At 37.7% G+C, this 19966-nt stretch overlaps 1 protein-coding gene across 2 annotated transcripts in view; it reads right to left on the bottom strand.

Annotated features, from left to right (window-relative positions):
• LOC121295637 (ATP-binding cassette sub-family B member 7, mitochondrial-like) overlaps positions 1-19966 on the bottom strand; it is a 65251-nt gene that overhangs the window by 15153 nt on the left and 30132 nt on the right. For both annotated transcript variants that reach the window (XM_041220537.1, XM_041220538.1), the window contains 9 exons: positions 15816-15948; positions 12524-12792; positions 10907-10995; positions 10727-10814; positions 9007-9181; positions 8350-8507; positions 7336-7499; positions 5008-5137; positions 4110-4281 (listed from right to left, as the gene is read on the bottom strand). In XM_041220537.1, coding sequence (XP_041076471.1) covers positions 4110-4281; positions 5008-5137; positions 7336-7499; positions 8350-8507; positions 9007-9181; positions 10727-10814; positions 10907-10995; positions 12524-12792; positions 15816-15948 — 1378 coding nt within the window. The remainder of the gene's footprint in view (positions 1-4109; positions 4282-5007; positions 5138-7335; positions 7500-8349; positions 8508-9006; positions 9182-10726; positions 10815-10906; positions 10996-12523; positions 12793-15815; positions 15949-19966) is intronic.

Below are 19966 nucleotides of genomic sequence, written 5' to 3'. Positions count from 1 at the left end.
AACCGCCTTGGAGACCCATCAGGAATGCCACCATTTTTAAGTCTCCTATGACCTCCCAGCCATACACATCATGCATCCAGCAAGGTCTTGATACTGTTGTAATCCTCTTTGAGGAGCACAGAGTGAGCCAGGGGAAGTGACGGGTACTTGTTACCATTATGGAGCAGCACGGTTTTGAAGCTCCTGGATGAGCTGTCAATGAAGAGGCGCCACTCATTCTGGTTACAGGCGATTCCGATTGCCTTGAACAGACTGGTCACATTGAGGCAGAAGCAGAGCCCATCTTGACGGGTGAAGAAGCTGTAAAAAGGTTGGTGACGCTTCCTCTGATCTGCGACTTGCACACTTTCATCCAACAAGTTCCACTGCTTGAGCCTAGACGTCAAAAACTCGGCATTGGACTTGGTGAGACCAAGATCTCTAATCAAGTCGTTGAGGTCTTTTTTGTTTGGGGTAGTATGGGTTTCTCTCCTCCGCTCCACCTCTGAAATTGTCATCTGGATCTACAACGTCTTCCTCGCTCTCTGACTTGCTGATCTCTTCTAAAGACGGCTGCTCTCTCTCCGGAGGAGTGGGTACAGGGAGCTCATGGCAGTGTGGCACCGGGGCGATGGATAAAGGAAGGTCCCGATACGTGATAGTAGGTGCATTCTTGCCAGTCCGACGTTTGGAAGGGTCCACCATGCAGAAGTACCAGTTGCTTGAGTGGTCAGTGGGTTCCCACCAAATTCTTGGGATAGCAAACTTCATGGCTCTCTTTACCCCTCTGTACCATCTTAAAAAAAATACATTTATTTCACCCATGACTAATGTGTAAGAGATTCTCACAACATTTTTCATATATGATATATATTTTCAATAACATTGAAAATTGTAAAACATTTTAAAATTAAAAACTTTTACAATTTTAAAAATTAACAAATTTTATAACATAAAATTCCAAGCAACAATTGTCCATCTTACCTTCCAGAGCTTTTTTTGCAGTGCTCGCAGGTGAAATGAGGTGCCCAGGGTTTGTCTTGATCCCCGACAGGCATGCCGAAATATGCCTTGTAGGTCTCACACATCTTAGCAGATGCTTCCACGGAGTACTTTTTCGCTCTTGTCTTGATAAATTGGCCGCAGACATAGCAAAATGCGTCTGCCGGACACTTGCAGCCTCTTGATGCCATCTCAGAAAAATGCAGATATGCATCCACTTAGGCAGCTGGAACTAAACTGAACTGGTGGGCTTAAGGCCCCTGTATTTATACTACTATTTATATTACTGGAAAGTTCTAGAAGTTACTCCAAGTTTACTCAGCACTGAATCTATCTGGAATGTTCTGGAAAATAGGTAAATTTCAAAATATCACTGTCCTGGTCACAAAAGCAAAGTTTGTGGGGAATAATAGCCATTTTCTATACTTTTGAGGCATAAGCAATTAGGAAATAACACTTACTACCCAGGAACCAAAAAAAAATTACACGGTGTAATCCAGGTTAGTTGTTTTAATAACTGTGATTCATTTTACCAACTCTCCCTTCTACTTGTTTCCAACTACACAATTATGAAAAGTACTCTGTAGGGTTTTGATAAATTATCCCAAGGCCATTAATCAGTAGGTTATTGTGAAATCTACTGTATTACTTAAGACTTTAGAATTTAAGACACAGTGCAAATTTACCACCCTCATTTTGAGGAAAAAATAAAACAAATAAATAAATATGCATTTACTAAAGATACAACCTCAATTACGCTGTTGTACTGTACAAAACTGATACCAAACAGTGTTATAGATTAACCATAGAGCTCTTTTATTGTGCTGCATACTGTATAGTACTTAAGATGGTGTCCCTGTCGTACACACACACCACTCACTTACGGCATCACACAGCCCGGCAACACCAAGCACTCCACAAGGATCAGGCAACATGTAACCCAGCAACACGACAGCACTGACTGCATTGCAAACACAACAGTATGCACAATACCAACTAACAGGGCATAACATACGCGTATGGGAGATTACTCACATCTGTTTTTCTCCTAATTTGTGAACTGTGGTATTGCTTGGCACATCGAAAAACACAGGGGTCTGATCAGCATTTCCGATCTGTCCAAGCTGGTGCTGTTTGTTAGAAATGCTGAAATTGTAAAAGCTGCTTTGAATTTCTCAGGAAGCTAATGACTCTTCTTTGAAAATGGATGCCTGTATGTCATGGATGATTCAAGATCAGGCGGTAACGTTTTAGTTCATCATTTCTCAGTAGTAAATCACGTTGCTGCTTGTGTATTCGGGCAGACGTCTTTGTTCGTCTTTTCTCAGCAGTGTCATGTTGCTGTTTGTGTACTTGGGTAGTCACGTCTTTTGTTGGCAATTTTAATACACACATCACTATACTGTACTCTAATTTAAGATGCAGGCTACTCTTGACAAGCAAAAAAAGGTTAAAAAAAAGTTTGTGTTAAATTCGAAGAAATAAGGTATTCAATAACTTAGCAAAAACAAACAACACATTCACAATGATCCTACTTCATTAAACCCCACAATGAAGGACCCCGGAACAAAATGACTACAAACACAAACAAACTTCAGAACGCTAAGGCTACCTCGCTGGAGTGTTGGTATCAATATGCAGCAATTTATTTTAAATATGTATTGCTATTGATGTTATGGTAATTAAAAAAAAAAAAAAAAAGCTATTCTGTTCATTGCATAAGCAGAATGTCACACCCAGCTGAGCTTGATATGAAAAGAAAGAGACTGCTGAGGATCTTTTAGCCAATCAGAGTGCACGGTTCAAGAGCTCTGTTCAACGACACATCACAGAGAAACCCTACACATGCCGATATTCCCCTCATATACAGAAGTTTGTCGTCCTATAACCCAACAATATCTGACTCAGGCGCTCAGCATAATCAACAGGCATGATGGTCCAGTGGTTAAAGAAAGGGGCTTGCTATCAGGATGTTCCAGGTTCAAATCACTGTGGTTGACCCTAAGCAAGTCACTTAACCCTTAGCGGTCCATTTATTCAGGGCTTGTCGGGCATGTCAACTCCTAATTTATTTTCACATGCGCCGTTTATTTTATACGCGCTGTTTAAATCCTCCCCCTCCCCCCAGAGTAAAATAGGTTTAAAAGGCACTGAATCGCAAAAGGACACTCAGTACTGTATCTCCAGCCAAGCCCCACTCCTTGTTCGCTGTATTTTTCACACACCTCTTTACAGACGTGCATACTGATAAATCCTCTCGTGATCACTCGTTATATCAACAAACTCCTCTATAATTCGATCCAAGTCATTATTTTATTACTATAACATCTCAAAAATCTCTGCAAATGTCCGTAATGTGAGCACTGAATGCAGAAGCAGCTATCTTCTTTGTTTATGTCCGTGTTATCTCTGTGGTGCATGATGCTATCAGATACGCCCCTTTTTTTTTTGGCTTCATTTTGGCTCCTATTGGTCTCACTCAGCAATTAAAAGGTTTTTAGGTCCAACATCACTAGAAATGGAAAATTGTAATGTAGGATCTGGTCCGACACAGGACCACAAAGTGTTAACCTCCTTGTGCTCAGTCCTTTGAGACTTAAAACCAAGGTCCTATTTTATTTATTTATTTTTTTTAATTTAGTAGTTGCCAGTTTTTACGCCATTTTTCTCCCCAATTTAGAATTGCCAATTGTTTTATTATTAATACCGGTTCACCACTGCAACCCCCTGGCAACTCGGGAAACTGCGGCTGGCACACTCAAACTCCGAAAAGTGTCGTTGCCAAGCCGTCTTTTTCACACCGCGGATCCACAGTGAAACCACCAGACCTATAGTACCGAGGGACAACACAGATCTGAATGGCTCCACTGCAGACCCGCAGGTGCCCTATCAGTCACAGGGGTCGCTGGGGCGTGGTGAACCGTGGATTGCCCTGCCGACCCAAGCTCTCACTAGCTGGGTGGTGCTCGACCAATTGTGCGCCGCCCACTGGGAGCTCCCGGTCATGATCAGCAATGGCATAGCCTGGATTCTAACCTGCAATCTCCTGCAATCTCCAGGCTACAGACGCATTATGCACTCCATAATGCCGTCCAAGGTAAACCACCTATAAAAGAAACGCTACAGACCTGACAGTTTCAGTCCTCTCTCCCCGACTTGTGTGTTGTAACCATTGGGCATTCGCAGGATGGCATCGTGAATTCCTGCTAGTTTCGCCACCTGATGCACTTCCTCAGGCGATGCATTGATGTTCCCGTACTGAAGGTTATAGAAGATTGTGTTGTGGAATAAAACAGCATCCTGCAAAAGAAAAACAAGGTGATGAAAACATTTATTTATTTTTTTGCTTCCTACAGAAGGGTAAAACAGGACTCATTTTTATAACATATTAATCAAATACATTTGCTGATAGGTCAGGCATTTATTAACAACTTAGAAAACACACCCTTCATTCCTCCATTTGTTTTAGTCTTCTCGTACACAGTAACCTCCTTCAGTCCAGGTTTCAACAGTATTTGGTGTTGTATCTGTAATCTCAATTTGCAATTCCGAAATCATTCAAAGAACAGTTCAAGATTCCAAACACAAGACCTTATCAAGAGGGCTACTTGCAAAGTCACAGTAAACTGCTGAATTCCACACTGTGCACCTGTGATTACATGCAGAATCAGACCCCAGAAGCAAATACTACTAAGAATAAAGCCATGCATTATGTTGTAGATTTACTTCATGAAAGATATTCAAATAAAACAGACAACTGGCATTTGTACAGATTAAAATATTTTCATAAACATATATTAAAGAATGCTGTAACCGTATTTCAGTACAATTGAAAGAGAACAATACAAATTACACAAGTATTGACAGACAGCCAAAGACAAATATCCAAGTAGAAATACTAGTAGAAATAATTATTCAAATAAATATATTTCCCCATTGCGACCAGCTATGCATATCCATTTTACGCCATCACTTTGGTGGATGCAACAGACGGTATTCCACAAATGTGCAGGTTTGTGTTCTCACCTGTGGTACAATCCCAAGCGCTTTCCTTAGGCTGTCCAAACTGGCTTCTCTGATATTCTGACCAGCAATGTAGATGTTTCCTCTCTGGGGTTCATAAAAACGGAACAGCAATCTTACTATTGTGCTCTTCCTAAAATCAGAGGGAAAATAATAAATACTACATTTAATAAACATTCAAGTGCCTCTATTAAACATTAATCTGAAAGCGCTTTTAGGTTAAAAACTGTACAAATGTCTCCTTTTGTTTCATAATGCAAAAAAAAAAAAAAAAAAAAAAAAGGAACCGGTTTTAAAGTTATTGCGCCCCCCCCCCCCCCGATGTGCTGAGATTCATTCACATATAACTCCTGTCTTGTCCCAGATTATTAATACAATATTATTCTGCATGCTTGTGAAACACTTCATGACCCAGACCCATCTTTCTGAGCATGCATAACCAGCCTTCTGATTGCTATCTGCTTTCTTTGTGACCTCCAATTTCAGATGTGGTTCTTTTAAGCTTCAATCCCAAATAGAAATCAGAAGCACTTATTGTCAATCCCAAGGTTTTCGCTTTCAGTTGTGTTTGTACTATCTGTCCGCTCTACTGTTACGTGCCCAGGAACAGAGGAAAATGTACACCAAGCGCCACACATCATATAGTAGATATGATTTTATTGGTATCATAATTGCTTGCAAACAGTGAAATCGAATGCAAGTAATTAACATTGCATTTCATGTTCTGGTTAAACTGTTTTTCATGGAAACAGACCCCAATGGCCCTGATCACAAGCTGGCAGGTAAACGACTCATTCCCTGGCAGCCAGCAACAAGCTGTCTGGGGATGCTGCCAAGGCTGGTCCACACTGTTTGGAAGCACTGGTTGTACATCTCTGCCCACCCAGAGTACATCAACTGAAGACAAGCCTAGTACATTGATGTCACTACAACTGTCCTGCTGAAGACACTATCGAATTGTGAGTCTTGTACAGTCGGCGCCGCCTAATCGGGACACTGATAAATTGGGATTTATGGTTAATGGGATACAACTCTGGGAGACTGTTCTTCCCAATGCTATTTATGTTGTTTAATTGGGACATCACTTCGTTTAATTGGGATACAGTATTTTCAAATAATGAATGGAGGTTGCTTTTCAGAGCAAGACAGGTTCGCGTAGCACAGTGCCGTAAGGATGTGATTACGCTGCGACTTGTGTAAATTGCATAATGCATGTTGAACTCTTGAAGGAGCAGGAGTCTCCTGTGGTTTCTTAGGCTGCTGTTGCAAAGACAGTTGACGTGTCAACATCGCAGGTGACTCGCCTTGTGATAAGATGCGATACATAATTTTAAACAATTAAACAATTAAAAACAGCAATTCATTTTGTTTAGGAATAAAAAAACGACTTATTTTAAATTATATATTTAACATTTAATAATGTCATGAATTTCCAGAATTTTACAAACTTGAGTATCGTACGGTTTGTAGGGTGCTATAAACGTAAATGAATTGATGACATTTCAATAGAGTGTGGTCCCTGGGAGCAGGAGAATTGCCTCAGTTTTGAAAAGCTGAATCAAAAGGACTTTTCAAATGTCCTTGTAGCCCACTGAACAACAAGGAGCTGTCACAGTTCCAGCTTGGCTGAGCAATCCTCCCATCACCCTGGATGATTAGACCACTTACTTTACGTATAGAATAGTTCTTGTAACTGCAGTAAGAGGCTTAGAAAATTGTCTCCATCAAACCAGAAACGAACTCCTCTCCAGTAACTGGCAGTTTAACAGGGAGCCTGTGACACAGAGCACAAGCCTTCCACAATCTTCTCCCCTTTCAACTTGTGCCCAAGTTTTTATTTAGTCAGTTGAAGTTAACTTAATACACTGAAAAAATGACTGTGACACTAATGATTGTCTGATGCAGTGTATTGTATTTCCCCATTTGAAATGTGGACAGAAAAGCATCACCTAAAAATGTGTAAACAAAAACAAAGCATACCTGGCCTCAGCAAAAGTGCACAGGCTGTAGGATATATGGGCTTATGCAAGTAAAATACACCATGTTAAGATGAGAAGTCATACTGGGTTACATTTAATAGAACAGCAACACAAGACATAAAATAAAGCAATACAGTACTTTTTTTTTATTAAAAAGGAACTTTCATATTCTAGAGAAGTAATTTTAATACCTTCAACAGTGTAGACAATCTTAACAAAAAACTACAGTACATTCATATACGCAACAGGCTTTGTAACAATATTCAAGGGAATCATTATGAAAGTATAAGAACTAGTCTTATTATGAACAATACTGCAAGAAGCCAAACTAAAAACCCAGGTTGATACACACCCTGACCCACTGCCGCCTACAAGGGCCACCTTCTTCCCCGCTGGCACTTCAAACGACACGCCGTTCAGGACTTTCTGGCCTTCCTGATACTCAAAATACACGTCTTCAAACTTGATGGTGGCGTCCTGGGGAGTTATCATCAAAGGAGGGGCCAGGTCCTTATCCTACATGAGAGAAATGAGAGAGGGAAACAGTTCAGCTACTCAAACATGAGCACATTACCCTGACTGGAGCTTCACCAAACAAGAACAAAAAGGGTACAAAGGTTTGTTGTTCTTGTAGATTAACAAAATGAGGAGGTGTCACTTTCCATATTGCAGTGCTGTTTCTAGTAGCCTGGTGTTGACTCCATCTGCTTCTATACTTTATTAACATATTCTTGAAACTAATTTGTTGTTGGCTTCTAGTAAAGTTGAATTAATATCAAACTTAATTGTACTGAAAAAATGAGTTGAATAGGTCCTAGTAGCATAGTAGTTCTCCTTTCAAAAATGTAATTTAATTAAGTCTCCAGTAAATTAATTAAATACAGCCCTAAAACTAACTTAACTTTTGCCTTCGCCATTATTGCTAGCTGGTTATAAACAATAACAAGTAAACTGAACAATTACAAATACATCATTCCCTCAAAAAAGGGGCAAGCTGTGTCTTAAAGGACAATGAATCACAGAATTGATCCAGAAACTCGATCAACCGATCCAAGAGGCAATTATATATTGTAAAGTCTGAAGCGACTACAACCTCTTTTAGGAGATATGGGCACCACAGTTCATTAAATCAGTGACAGGAAAAAAAAAAAAAAAAGCCAACTAGTTTCCCTTATGAAAGTTTGCCATAGTAAAATCATAGCAAAATGTAATAAAAAGCACAGTGAAAGCCCAGAGAGGTATGGTAAATGCATTGCATAACCTATGCAATAAATGATCTAAATGACTGGAATGAATTGCACTTTATCAAGAACACTGAAAAACAGGTGAACAGTGTGTGTGTGTGTGTGTGTGTTTAAGCCCTTACCTTAATCTTGGTGTCGGTATTGAGTAGAAGGAACAATGTGTTCATGTCAATGAGGGCCTGCCTGGTCTCTCTGTAGACAGTGCCCAGGAAGTTCAGGGGGAGAGACAGCTGGAAGAGCAGCCCATTGACCATCACCAAGTCTCCCACCGTCAGGTTTCCTGAACACATACACACAAGATGTGAATGCATAGGGACAAAAGTGTACTTCATCCCCAAAATCCAAGTTGGGACAAGTTACAAATTAATGTAATTAATTTAGGGGCGGAACACAAAACATACCAATTATAGCACACATATTTTAAACAGGCTGCTTCTCACACGATTCATTTGTTAGACAAATGACAGTGTGAATACTCAATATATTCTGTTATATATACACAATCTGCATCTGCCTGTTAAGTACATTTCAGTCACAATGGGAAAGACAGCAGATCTGACCGACTCGATATAGGGTTAAAAAGCAGACTACATTTTCATTATTGGCTTCTACCCCCCCCCCACAAACGCCTAATAAATACAAAGCAAATAAATAAATACATGCAAAGCTTGTGCTACTTAGATACTGAAACACAGAGGCCTTCTCATAGGAAGAGGACAGAGGGCAATCCCCCAGTTACCTTTCTTCTGCACTGAAAAGAAGCTCTTTAGTTTTCTAACCTGACATGATCCCCTGGCTCGCAAGAATCATGATACCAGTGAGGCCGACGCTGAAGATAACATTCTGCCCGAAGTTCAGCATCGCGAGTGTCGAGGTGGTCTTCAGCGAGTACGCTTCATAGACTTTCAGATACCCATCGTATTTCTCGGCTTCATATTTCTCATTGTTAAAATACTAGGGAGACGAAACACATTGCTGGAATTAATTGAAACACACAGTTAAACCTGTATAGAAAAGATAGCTTAAGTCTTAATGCCTTTCCAAGCCTGCAGGCATACAGGGAATATAGTGATAGAGGCTTTCATTCTTGTGATTTGGAATACAAGGGAGACATCTGTAATTGACAAACCCAGTACTGGAAGACCCAAAAAGCTGTCTAACAAGGACGAGCAATACTTGAAGATAATATCCTTAAGGAATAGAAAGAGGACAGGTGTTGAATTGACAACAGAACTGGCAGAGGGCACAGGTGTTGTTGTCCATCCATCAACCGTCCAAAGCAGCTTTGACCATTGTTCCATAGTCCAATTTCTGTGTTCTCGTGCATATTTTAGCCTTTTAGTCTTGTTCCCCTTTCTTAACAGAGGTATTCTTACTGCATCACATCCTGCAAGTCCTGACTTAGAGTGGCCTTCGTACTGTTGATTTGATGGAAAACAGCTGTGCCTTCTGCAAGCTCTGTTGTCAATTCAACGCTTGTCTTCTTTCTATTCCTTAAAGATATTATCTTTAACCCAGTACCAAAAATATATTCTATACTTGAAAAAATATAATCATGATCTTTCAACAGATAGTTAATAAATGTGCTTGTGTTAAAAGCTGTGGACTGCCAGTAGTCTATTATAAAACAACATCAGAATAAACAAAATCAGGGTTGCTTTTTTAATTTAAAAAAAAAAATAAAGTCAGGTAAAATATACAATGATTCTCTGTAATGCTTTATAGCAATACAATATAAAATATTATCATATTATTGGAGATGTGCAAAGTTTAGGACATGGCTACCTCTGATCAAAATGGCATTTTTTTATTAAAATATCAAATAACTGCTAATTTGCACTTCTCCCCCTTACCCATATATGTGTCTTTTACTTTCTCGGTTACCCACCTATTAAAGGAAATCACAGCTCCATTTTCATTATAATTTGCAGATGTTACCTTAATCCTTTAAATCAACACTGTTGATTCGGCTGGCTATTTCTCTCTCTGTCTCAAGAAGTGAGAACCTCATTAACCCAGGTATTTTTAAGTGGTTTATAGATTTAGGTTTCCAGAAGAGATGTTTAAATGTTAGCATTCTTGTATACCAAGTGCTAGCAATACATATAATATTTCCTTCATTATTGTTTTTCTTTTCTTCATAAATGTAATTTATAAACTGTAGAATACTGCTTATTGTGATGACATTCTAAGCACTGTTTTTAAGTCTATAATAATCTGAAGGTATACAGACCTGTATGCCTCTCTGTCCTACGTATGTTTATTTATTTATTTTTAACACAAAACTGCTTATCCGATTATAAAGCATGGTTTGTACATCCTTTAGCTGTTACTGAGAGAATCAGAAACAGGCAGTGTATCGTATCTGTCAGTTCCAAACGCACTTAAAATCAGGTCCAACATAAACTGCCTGCTGACCAATGTACTTTTCTGAGCTCATGTTACAACAGATGAAACAGAGAAACACACAGTTTTATACACACACACACACAACCTTACCTTCACAGTCTCATAATTGAGTAGCGAGTCGATGGCAGCATTTCCTGCCTCATTATCAGCTTTGTTCATTTCTACTCTGAACCGAGTCCTTAAAAAAGGGTGAAAAACCATCATGAGAACTACTTGAGACTTTCACACAATCACTTTTTAATTTTATCCAACTGTATTTAAGTACTGTACCTCCACTGCGTAACTGCCACTGTGAACGCTGCATAAGCTGAGAGTGTGCCCAGGGTGACTAATGCATAATGGCCCCCACATTTAAAATACTACATTGAGAAAGACAGAACGAAAAGGGGGAGAGGACATTAAGAACACTACACAAAATCACACAAAAAGGATTTACATTACCTTCTCAATTAATAACATCTTGTTTAATACCCAGCACTGCACCAAATTACATGATTTGTACCTTGGTCACTGTAGGTCTGTCCTCAGCAGTGTTCAGATTTTCAGTTTAAAATTAGTTTACTATTAAAAACATTTTTTATTATTATTTTCAATGGTGGATAAGTTGTGGATAGACAAATACTGACCCCACTCACATGTAAAAATTCAGAGAGGAAAAGGCATTCACAGACTTCACAGAGCTGGTTGATAATGTAAGTGAATGAAAGCACATTGGAGCAGTGTTAAAGGGTTAAAACTCCTCTCAAGGTCAAACTAAAACCTTAGTATGCTGTACATTTGCCAGCTGGGTAACTACCAATTAAAGCCTCTTGACAAGCAACCTGCTGAAGGAAAGGCTTCCTGTAGGTTTTTAGAAAGCTCTTATGCAACCATGCTAGCTTTTAAATACTGGAATGAAAGAAAATGTCAAAAAAATGTACTTTTCATATGTTGCATCATTTTAGTGCTGGATAAAGTTTAGGATCAACAGTCAGAGGGAAAAACAAATTGTTTCATCCAAACTAATAATTCAGCCAGAAAAATGTAATCTCTACACTAGATAAAAATAGATAAAAACTAGAGTGAAACACATTTCGCAACAGGAACCAATCTGAAAGAGTATGAGAAAAAGAAACCAACTACCCTTCGGGCTCCTTATCGCAGGCAATGTATAACACGCTTTAAAATGCCAGGACAGTTAATACACTGAACAATTCTCTATTCAATGTACTGTTTCTAATGGGATATAAAAGCACAGAGGGAGCCATTCAACTGTTTTCTCCTTCGATTTTGGCGATGAAATCGGAGCTCATTAAAAAAGAGAGAGAGAAATCACTGAACTCTAAATGACAGATTTATTGTCAAAGAACCTGGAAATACCATTCCTGTTCAAGCTTGCCAATAATATCTAACAATTTAAAAAAATAGCAAAATATATAGATACATTGCAATCAGTTAATGCAGTGGAATTCTGCGCTCACACTAAAGCTGAACACAAACAGGGCCACAATTTCCTTGAATTTATTCCACTTTGGTGAAACAAATCAATTTTCTTTAGAATGGCAACACATTTATAAAACAATATTCTCTAACCACCTTTCATAACTAGAAAGGCACCTTTACTTCACTAAACAATTTCACCCAGCATTTCTTCTCCCCCACAACCTAGAATAAATTGTTATGTCAAAAGCTTTCAGAGAGCCACTATTAGCCTTGCATTAAACAGAAACCTGAGATACATTTTGAAGAAAAAAGTTGTTGTAGATAAGACGACTTTTTCCGCCCTGTGGATGTTTTATGTGCTGCCGGGACAGGATTAATATGAATGAGCTTCCTCCAAGAACATCTGTAAACAAAGTTAATTACCATTCCTAAATTTTTTTGAGGCCATTTTAAAGTTGTACTTACTAAAATCCCGCTGACGAGTACAACTTCAAACAGAGTGGGCCCCAAGTTGAAGACTAAAGCACTCAGCACAAAGCTGATGCCTCTGGTGCCCCGATCAATGGCTTTGGAGAGTCCTCCTGTCTGCCGGCTGAGGTGGAATCCTAAATCCAGGTTATGAAGGTGCAGAAAGACATTTTTGGCTATTCTCCTGATGGAGCTCTGAGCTACCTTTCCAAACACGGCATTCCGTAATTCATTGAAAAGAGACGAACAAGCACGTGAAACTCCATCTGAAAGAGAGGAACAGAGCAACTTGCATGTATCGCAACACGTCACGTCTTCATATTCCTACTCCTGCAATTCTAGTCCTACAGTTTATGGGATACTTTACCCACGGATGTTAAATATGCAATATGAGATTTAAGTTGATCTGACACACAGTGCATCTGCCACTGTTATTGATGAGTATTTTGCATTGCATTTTTCTATTTTGAGTAAGCACGGTGTCCACTTGAAAAGAAGTTGAGCTTATTGCTGGCAATCCTTTCAAGCAAATTGACAATGTGTAAATGCACTCAGTTAGCAATTGCAGTGAATGCATTTACACATTGGTGTTTGTTTTTCAGTTGTAAGACATTTCATCTCAACAATGTAGTGCCTCTGAAAGGGAAGGGGCAATGGTGCTAGCTTCAGCCCCTGTCTGCTATTCAGTCTTAGGCCTCTCAAGCAGAGACTGAAAAATGCAAAATAATTGAGACCACCAAACAAGAACAACCCTTGTATAGTGTTGGGGTGTAGCGTAACTCAAGATTATTTTTATTTATATCTATTTCCTATCATTACATCGCCCTGTAAGTGCTTTGAATAAACTGTGCCCAAAAAAAGCAACCCAGCTTCTTTTAGTTATAGTGACAACAGAGTACAGGGGTTAAAACGCAGCAAATTAATTCTCAGTTATGACTTCAGACAGCACTACAAAGAAGCCTATGAAAATAACTGCATTGATGGATCTTTATTACGTAGCTTTATGCGTTATTATTACCAAGGGACATCTCTTCCTTTGTTGTAGCCATTTCAAAGGGAGTAGAGGTTGACTGATAAAGCAATATAGCTGCCTTTAAGAATACAATATAAGCTGCATATGAGAGAGTCTCTCTTTTTGTATTATTTTTAAAGGAGAAGGTACTTTTACACAAAGGAAAAGCAAGAAGAGAATACAACTGAAAAAAGACAACCATGCAGATTAGAAAACAGATTATATATATATTTATATATATATATATATATATATATATATATATATATATAGAGAGAGAGAGAGAGAGAGAGAGAGAGAGAGAGAGAGAGAGAGAGAGAGAGAGAGAGAGAGAGAGATATATATATAGATATCTATCTATCTATCTATATATCTATATATATATATATATATATATATATATATAAATACACACACAGATATATATATATATATTATTCAGGAATTAATTCTGTTCAACAAAATATAGACCAGAAATAACATTTGTTATTGAAGAATTACAGTCTGCAGCATTGGCGGTAATGTAACCCAGCAGTATTTCAAAACGGTATACAAATACAATAACATGAACCACTCTTTTCAGTCTTGACTGCTTTACAGGATGTTAATTCAGTCAAGAAAACCAATCGGCTCAGATGACGTTCAGAGTAGGTGACAAGATGAGTTTGAAATTTGAAGGGGGAAAAATGTATTTATGTTTCATTATTTGTGTTAAAAGCTTAGCCTTTCTGCCAATTTATTTCAGGGAGAGTATCTGAGTAAATGGCTTAAGCGGCCTCATTAAAAAGCGTGTCAGAATCCAGCGAAACCCCAAGCAGTACAGTTTGTTTAGTTTAGTAACGGTTATACATTGAGATCATTGCATTTTCAATTTTCTGAGCTGCCTCAGGAAAAAAAAAAAAAACAATACCGCATGTGCTAGCCAAATGCAGTGGACATTAATTATTGTAAGCTGAGCATGCATCTTGTTTTCATTTTAAAAGCACATAGAAATTCAGCTGGGCCATGTCCTTTACAGCGGGCATTATTTTTTGAGAAAGACCAATCAAACCTGTTAACTGTACACAGCTCTGAGTCCAACAATAAAACAAACACATTACTAATGTTTTATATAATCCATAGCATTCGACTCAGAAGAAAAATAAATAACTCAGATGTACTATAAAACACAAAAAGCACAGCCCGAGTGGAACTGTTTAATAACATTGTAGAGCAGGATTAAGTTATAAATCAGGACTACCAATTACAGTAGTTAGACCAACATGGCTGTCCAAAAGACAGCGAGTTATTTTGACTTCAATGCTTACATTGTTAATTTGTGGTTTAAACACACCTACAGTATACATCCCCTACAACAGATGACAAACACAACACAAGAGCAATCAGTGTCATACAAAAGACTACTCCGCTCACCAAGTCACCCAAGAGCTGCATTAGGAGGCATACAGAAGAAACAGTAGAATAGAAAGAATCAAAGTGGTTTCACCAAATTAAAGGGCTATTCATTTCAGAATAATAAACACTGTGCTGCAGCTGAGATCTCCTGCTACATATTTATAATCAGAGGATTTAGACAAAGGGTTTTGTTTTTTCCCCTGAAAAGTACAGGAGCGTGGCATCGAGAGACAACTGGAGATCAAAATAACCTTCTCAGTGCATTCCTTTTGTGTTTTTGCGACAACATAAAATACACATACAGTGACACCAAGTTTCAATATCCACAGCTTCATATAATATTCAATATAGGTATGTCATAGGGTTAATTCTTCTTTTACTACAGTTTAATCCCCCTGCACTATTTGCCAACATGGACACTATCGAATCATGCCTTACTGTATAAACATCTCTAGACGATGGACTTTAATTTTTCTAATTCTGATAGGTATCCTTAATGTAATGTTAGTAGTACCATTCAAATTGTCTGAAATAATGTGTAGATTACGTGAATTAAAGTTAGTTAATTAGCTACTAACTTCTTTCTTTTTTGCTTTTTACACAAACTTAAGATACATTTTTTTTTTAGTTGAAGTTGAAACTGCTGGTTAAAATGTGGGTTGATAGTGTTTCCACACAAAATGAATGTTTTCTGGAAAGGTGGTCTGTGATTGGAATACAGCAGTCAAATCTCAGAGGCAGCGCGATTTGTAACCACGAACAAAAAGAAGTTAAAGAGCTGTATTCAAATTAATCTTCTCAAAAAGGTCACCTGCTAAAGAATACGAGGTAACCTTCCAGAAAAAGTCAACACCTGCCAAGAGATAACAGAACTGTACTTACAGCCAATCAGAACAGCCGTTGCCATGGTTGCAACTGTATTCGATGCGTCATCCAGGTTCAGCATGTTTCCCGACATCTGGTTGAGACCATCTACTGCATATTTAAACATGAAGGGAACCGCTATATTCATCATCTACAAAATAAAACGTTTTCATTCCATGAGTATTGTTCAAGTCATCAATACATCAAGCCTTATTCCCAAACTATGTAAAATTATACAACTGAGGAGTCAAATGCACAGACACGCACTGGATGGAAAATATAGTTAAGATGATCGGTAATATTAGATTTGCCAAAATTCCAGATCCAGTGCTTTTTATTAAGGATGTAAATGTGTTTACCGTAAGTTCCAAAACCTTAAGATTAAACATGTTTTTACCATGCAACTTTCAACTTAACTTTACAAAGAATCTTTGTAACCAGAAAAACTATCTATACAAGTTCTGTTACTGTTGTGTGCACCACCTCATTACTGTTTACGAGACTAGATCTGTGCACATTTGTTTGTATATGAAAAAAGACTCTGAATAAACCACATTACACTGTAAACACCATAGTGTATTAAATACATACTTTTGAAATGGTTAAATGTGTGTAAACACTTTAAACAGCACAGCTCTACCTCTGCCACCTATAACTGATCTAAACAATTCACTTCTGGCTTGGAGAAAATATTTTAAATGATACTGACAGTTGAGATTACATACTGCACTAATTAAAATTAGAGTCCATTAAATAACTGCATTAAGAAAGAAAGTGACACTTAAAATGGTTCATTCCTTGTAGGAGGAATTAAGAAACTAATACCTGTAAATCAATTGCAGTAGTAATTCATTTCATGCAAATGTATTTAGAAAGTCATTAATCTAATTAGCACACTGTTAATACAGCAGCTGCTCCTGAGCACACAGAGGACTTACCAAAATGCAGCAGAATGCACCATTTGAAGAGTTTCTTTCTTTCATTTGTAACCCAAGACAAGCGGATAGGGAACAAAACACATCTGCAGCACCCTACAGGTAGGCTCTGTGCATACTGTGAAATAAATTGGTCTAACTAATTTAGTTTAATAAATACTTTTGCATTAAACAGACATTATTATGTTGGACTTTCTGCAAGGCAGAAGTTATCATCTCAATTCTATTTTTACCAGCAAGACATCCTTAATGCAGGTAACTTTTACACAGCTGAACCGACTACATTATAAGGCAGTAGGACGGTGAGCATCAGTGTAGGAGGGGAATACTAGCATAAAGTAGACTACGTTAGCAGGCCAAGGCTGAATGCTTTATCCACTTTATGAAAACATGTCTATGGCCACTGTTTACTGTGAAGAAACTGCAATGGCAAGGAATGGAAAAGTAAAAAAAATAAATAAAATGTGTTTTCAACTTTATGTACCATTTGTTTCGGGAATAAACAAAAACAACGTTTAACCTGAACTGCTATTTGGCATTATTTGTTTTGTAGTTAATTCACTGGAGTAAAGCAAGGCCTATACAATGTATTCTTTCCTGGGATATAGATATAGAGATATATATATATAGATATATATATATAGATATATAGATATATATATATATATATATATATATATATATATAGATATATATATATATATATATATATATATATATTTTTTTTTTTACTTTAATGTGTAACACATTGTAAGGCTTGCTGTAAAATGAAACGCACACACAGGGGCCATGGCCAACCCCCTGCCGCTATGCTGTCTCTGCCTGAGTTCTGAGCAATATAACTGCTTTTATTACTTTAAAACAAATATCCAAACAAATAATTAAATTATGTGCGAATATATGAACATGAAAATCCTGTGTTCCCCCCAGCACTAACTGCTTTGTTATTGATACAAGTCAAACAAATCCAGTTTAAATTCTAATAAAAACAGGGGAAAGCCAGATAAAACAAACACCATTAAAGTGGCTGAGGTAGGTGGTCGATTGTGATGTCACCGTTTTGGACTGACTGCAGTGGAATGCAATTCTGAGAGGTTATTCAGCCCTAGTGATGGGACGAACAAAGAATTTCATGTTCGGATATTCGCTCATAATGTAAATATTCGGTTGGATATTCTTTCATTTTTCGAAAAGTAATAAAAGCCATTATATTGCTCAAAAGGCAGGCAGAGACAGCATAGCGGCAGGGGCATGGGGCCCTGTGTGTGTGTGCCTTTATTTTACAGCAAGTCCTTACAATATTCAACACGTTAACATAAAAACACTATCCCAGGAGTAAAGAATAAGTTGTGTGGGACTTACTTTACCCCAGTGAATAAACTACAAAACAAAGGATTCCAAATAGCAGTTCAGGTTAACATTGTTTTGTTTATTACATAAAGCCAACAACACTTCCCCCCCCCCCCCATTCCTAGCCATTGCCGTTTCTTCACAGTAAACAGCATCCATAGACACATTTTCATAAAGTAATAACATGAGGTTTAAAAATCACTGCACAACAATTTCAGGAAGTTGGGTATTGTTTAAGCGAGGCATTTCAGAATTACGTGGTTGCCTTTTTTCTGTCCCATGAGATTCTGGCTCGCGCTAAAGCAGCACATGGCTTTCCATAGAGATCCCAAATGGTGCGTGCACATAATCTGGTTTGTTTACTTTTTGCCGTCTAAAACTTTTAAATAGAGGCTCAAGAGCAGCTGTGTTGTTTGTTGTTGGTTTTTTTTTTATACATATTAATCTCACACTTCACAAAGAGCTCTTTTTAATTTGCCATTTTTTTTTTAAACTGTCACGCAAAATCTGTTGAGAAGTGCAAGGTATTTTTGTCATATGTAGCGAATACGAACATCTGATTTTTGTATCAGAGTACAAGCCAAAAAAAAAAATTCATTTGAATATTTGGATATTCAGCACTACTCAGACTTGAGTAGTCATGGAAACAACGTCTGTCAGAATAATTTTGATTCTGCTGTTTTGTAGGAATGCAAGGTATATCAATATCACTGAGGTCTTTCCTTAGATGTGTTAACACAGTAGAATCATGGGAGTTAGGTCAGAGGTCAGTACCAAATATGGCACAATTAGTTTGAAGTATTACTTCTGTTTACTAAAAGCAAAGTCCCCCCCCCCCCCCCCCCCCCGCAGTTTTTATATAATGGAGCATTGCATGTTTATTGGTGAAGGCATTACATCTTTTCCAATAAACTCAAAAAAATAATGGTCCATTTCATTTAAACTCACTTAACCTTACGGTTTGCTTCAGCAGTCCAGCTGTAATAAATGTCTTTTAAATATGGTTTTGGTTTATTAATAGTTTTGTGTGCAATGGCCATGAATGTCATTCTCTTTTTTTTTTAATTTTTTAAAAACATTAGTCAGATGAAAGACGACTCAGAGAAACAGGTCCCAATAATGCTGACTGTTGCTGTGTGAATACAAACAGAGAGTATCAGATTTTTATCTATACAGAGTTGTAGTATGTCAAAACAATTCCTTTAACAATTACCCACAACAATGTATATACCATAGATAATTATTTTAGATAGATAGAGAGACATAGCTCTAAAAGGTCTATTCCGACTAGTTGGTTAACCAATCCGATTAATCTGTTACAGTTGATCGCAGATTAATTGTTTTTACAATTTAAATCATGCAGAATTGTATTATTTATTTATTTATTTTACATATAATATAAAATCACCTAATATGCAGCAGTCCAATCATAAGTGAGCAGAGTCAGGGCATAAACAGTTGAAGGTATTCTGCCTTGGTTGAAGGTCTTGAGTAGGTTTAACCAATGGGAGAGTCAAAGATCTGCCTATTGTTATGCAGGTGTCCAATCATGAGTGAGCAGAGGCAGGACATACACCGTTCAAGGGATTCTCTGTTTCAGTTGAAGGTCTGGGGTGTTTAACCAATGGGAAAGTCAAAGATCTGCCCTTGTTTTGCAGCTGTACAATCATTAGTAAGCAGAGGTGGGACATAAATGTGTAACAGATTAATCGTATTGCTTACCCTAACATATTTATAGAGATATAGAGACCATTACTGAGAATTATATTGAGAACTTCAAAGTAATATTTCAAAATAGTTTTTTTACAAATAAAATGTCAGACAATGGAGACAGTGTAGTCGATTTGGTTACGAATCCATTTTCAAGAAAAACCTCTCAGAAAA

This window comes from Polyodon spathula, chromosome 20, assembly GCF_017654505.1.
Source record: "Polyodon spathula isolate WHYD16114869_AA chromosome 20, ASM1765450v1, whole genome shotgun sequence".
Lineage (NCBI taxonomy): Eukaryota > Metazoa > Chordata > Actinopteri > Acipenseriformes > Polyodontidae > Polyodon > Polyodon spathula.
This window is presented reverse-complemented; position numbering and strand designations above follow the sequence as displayed.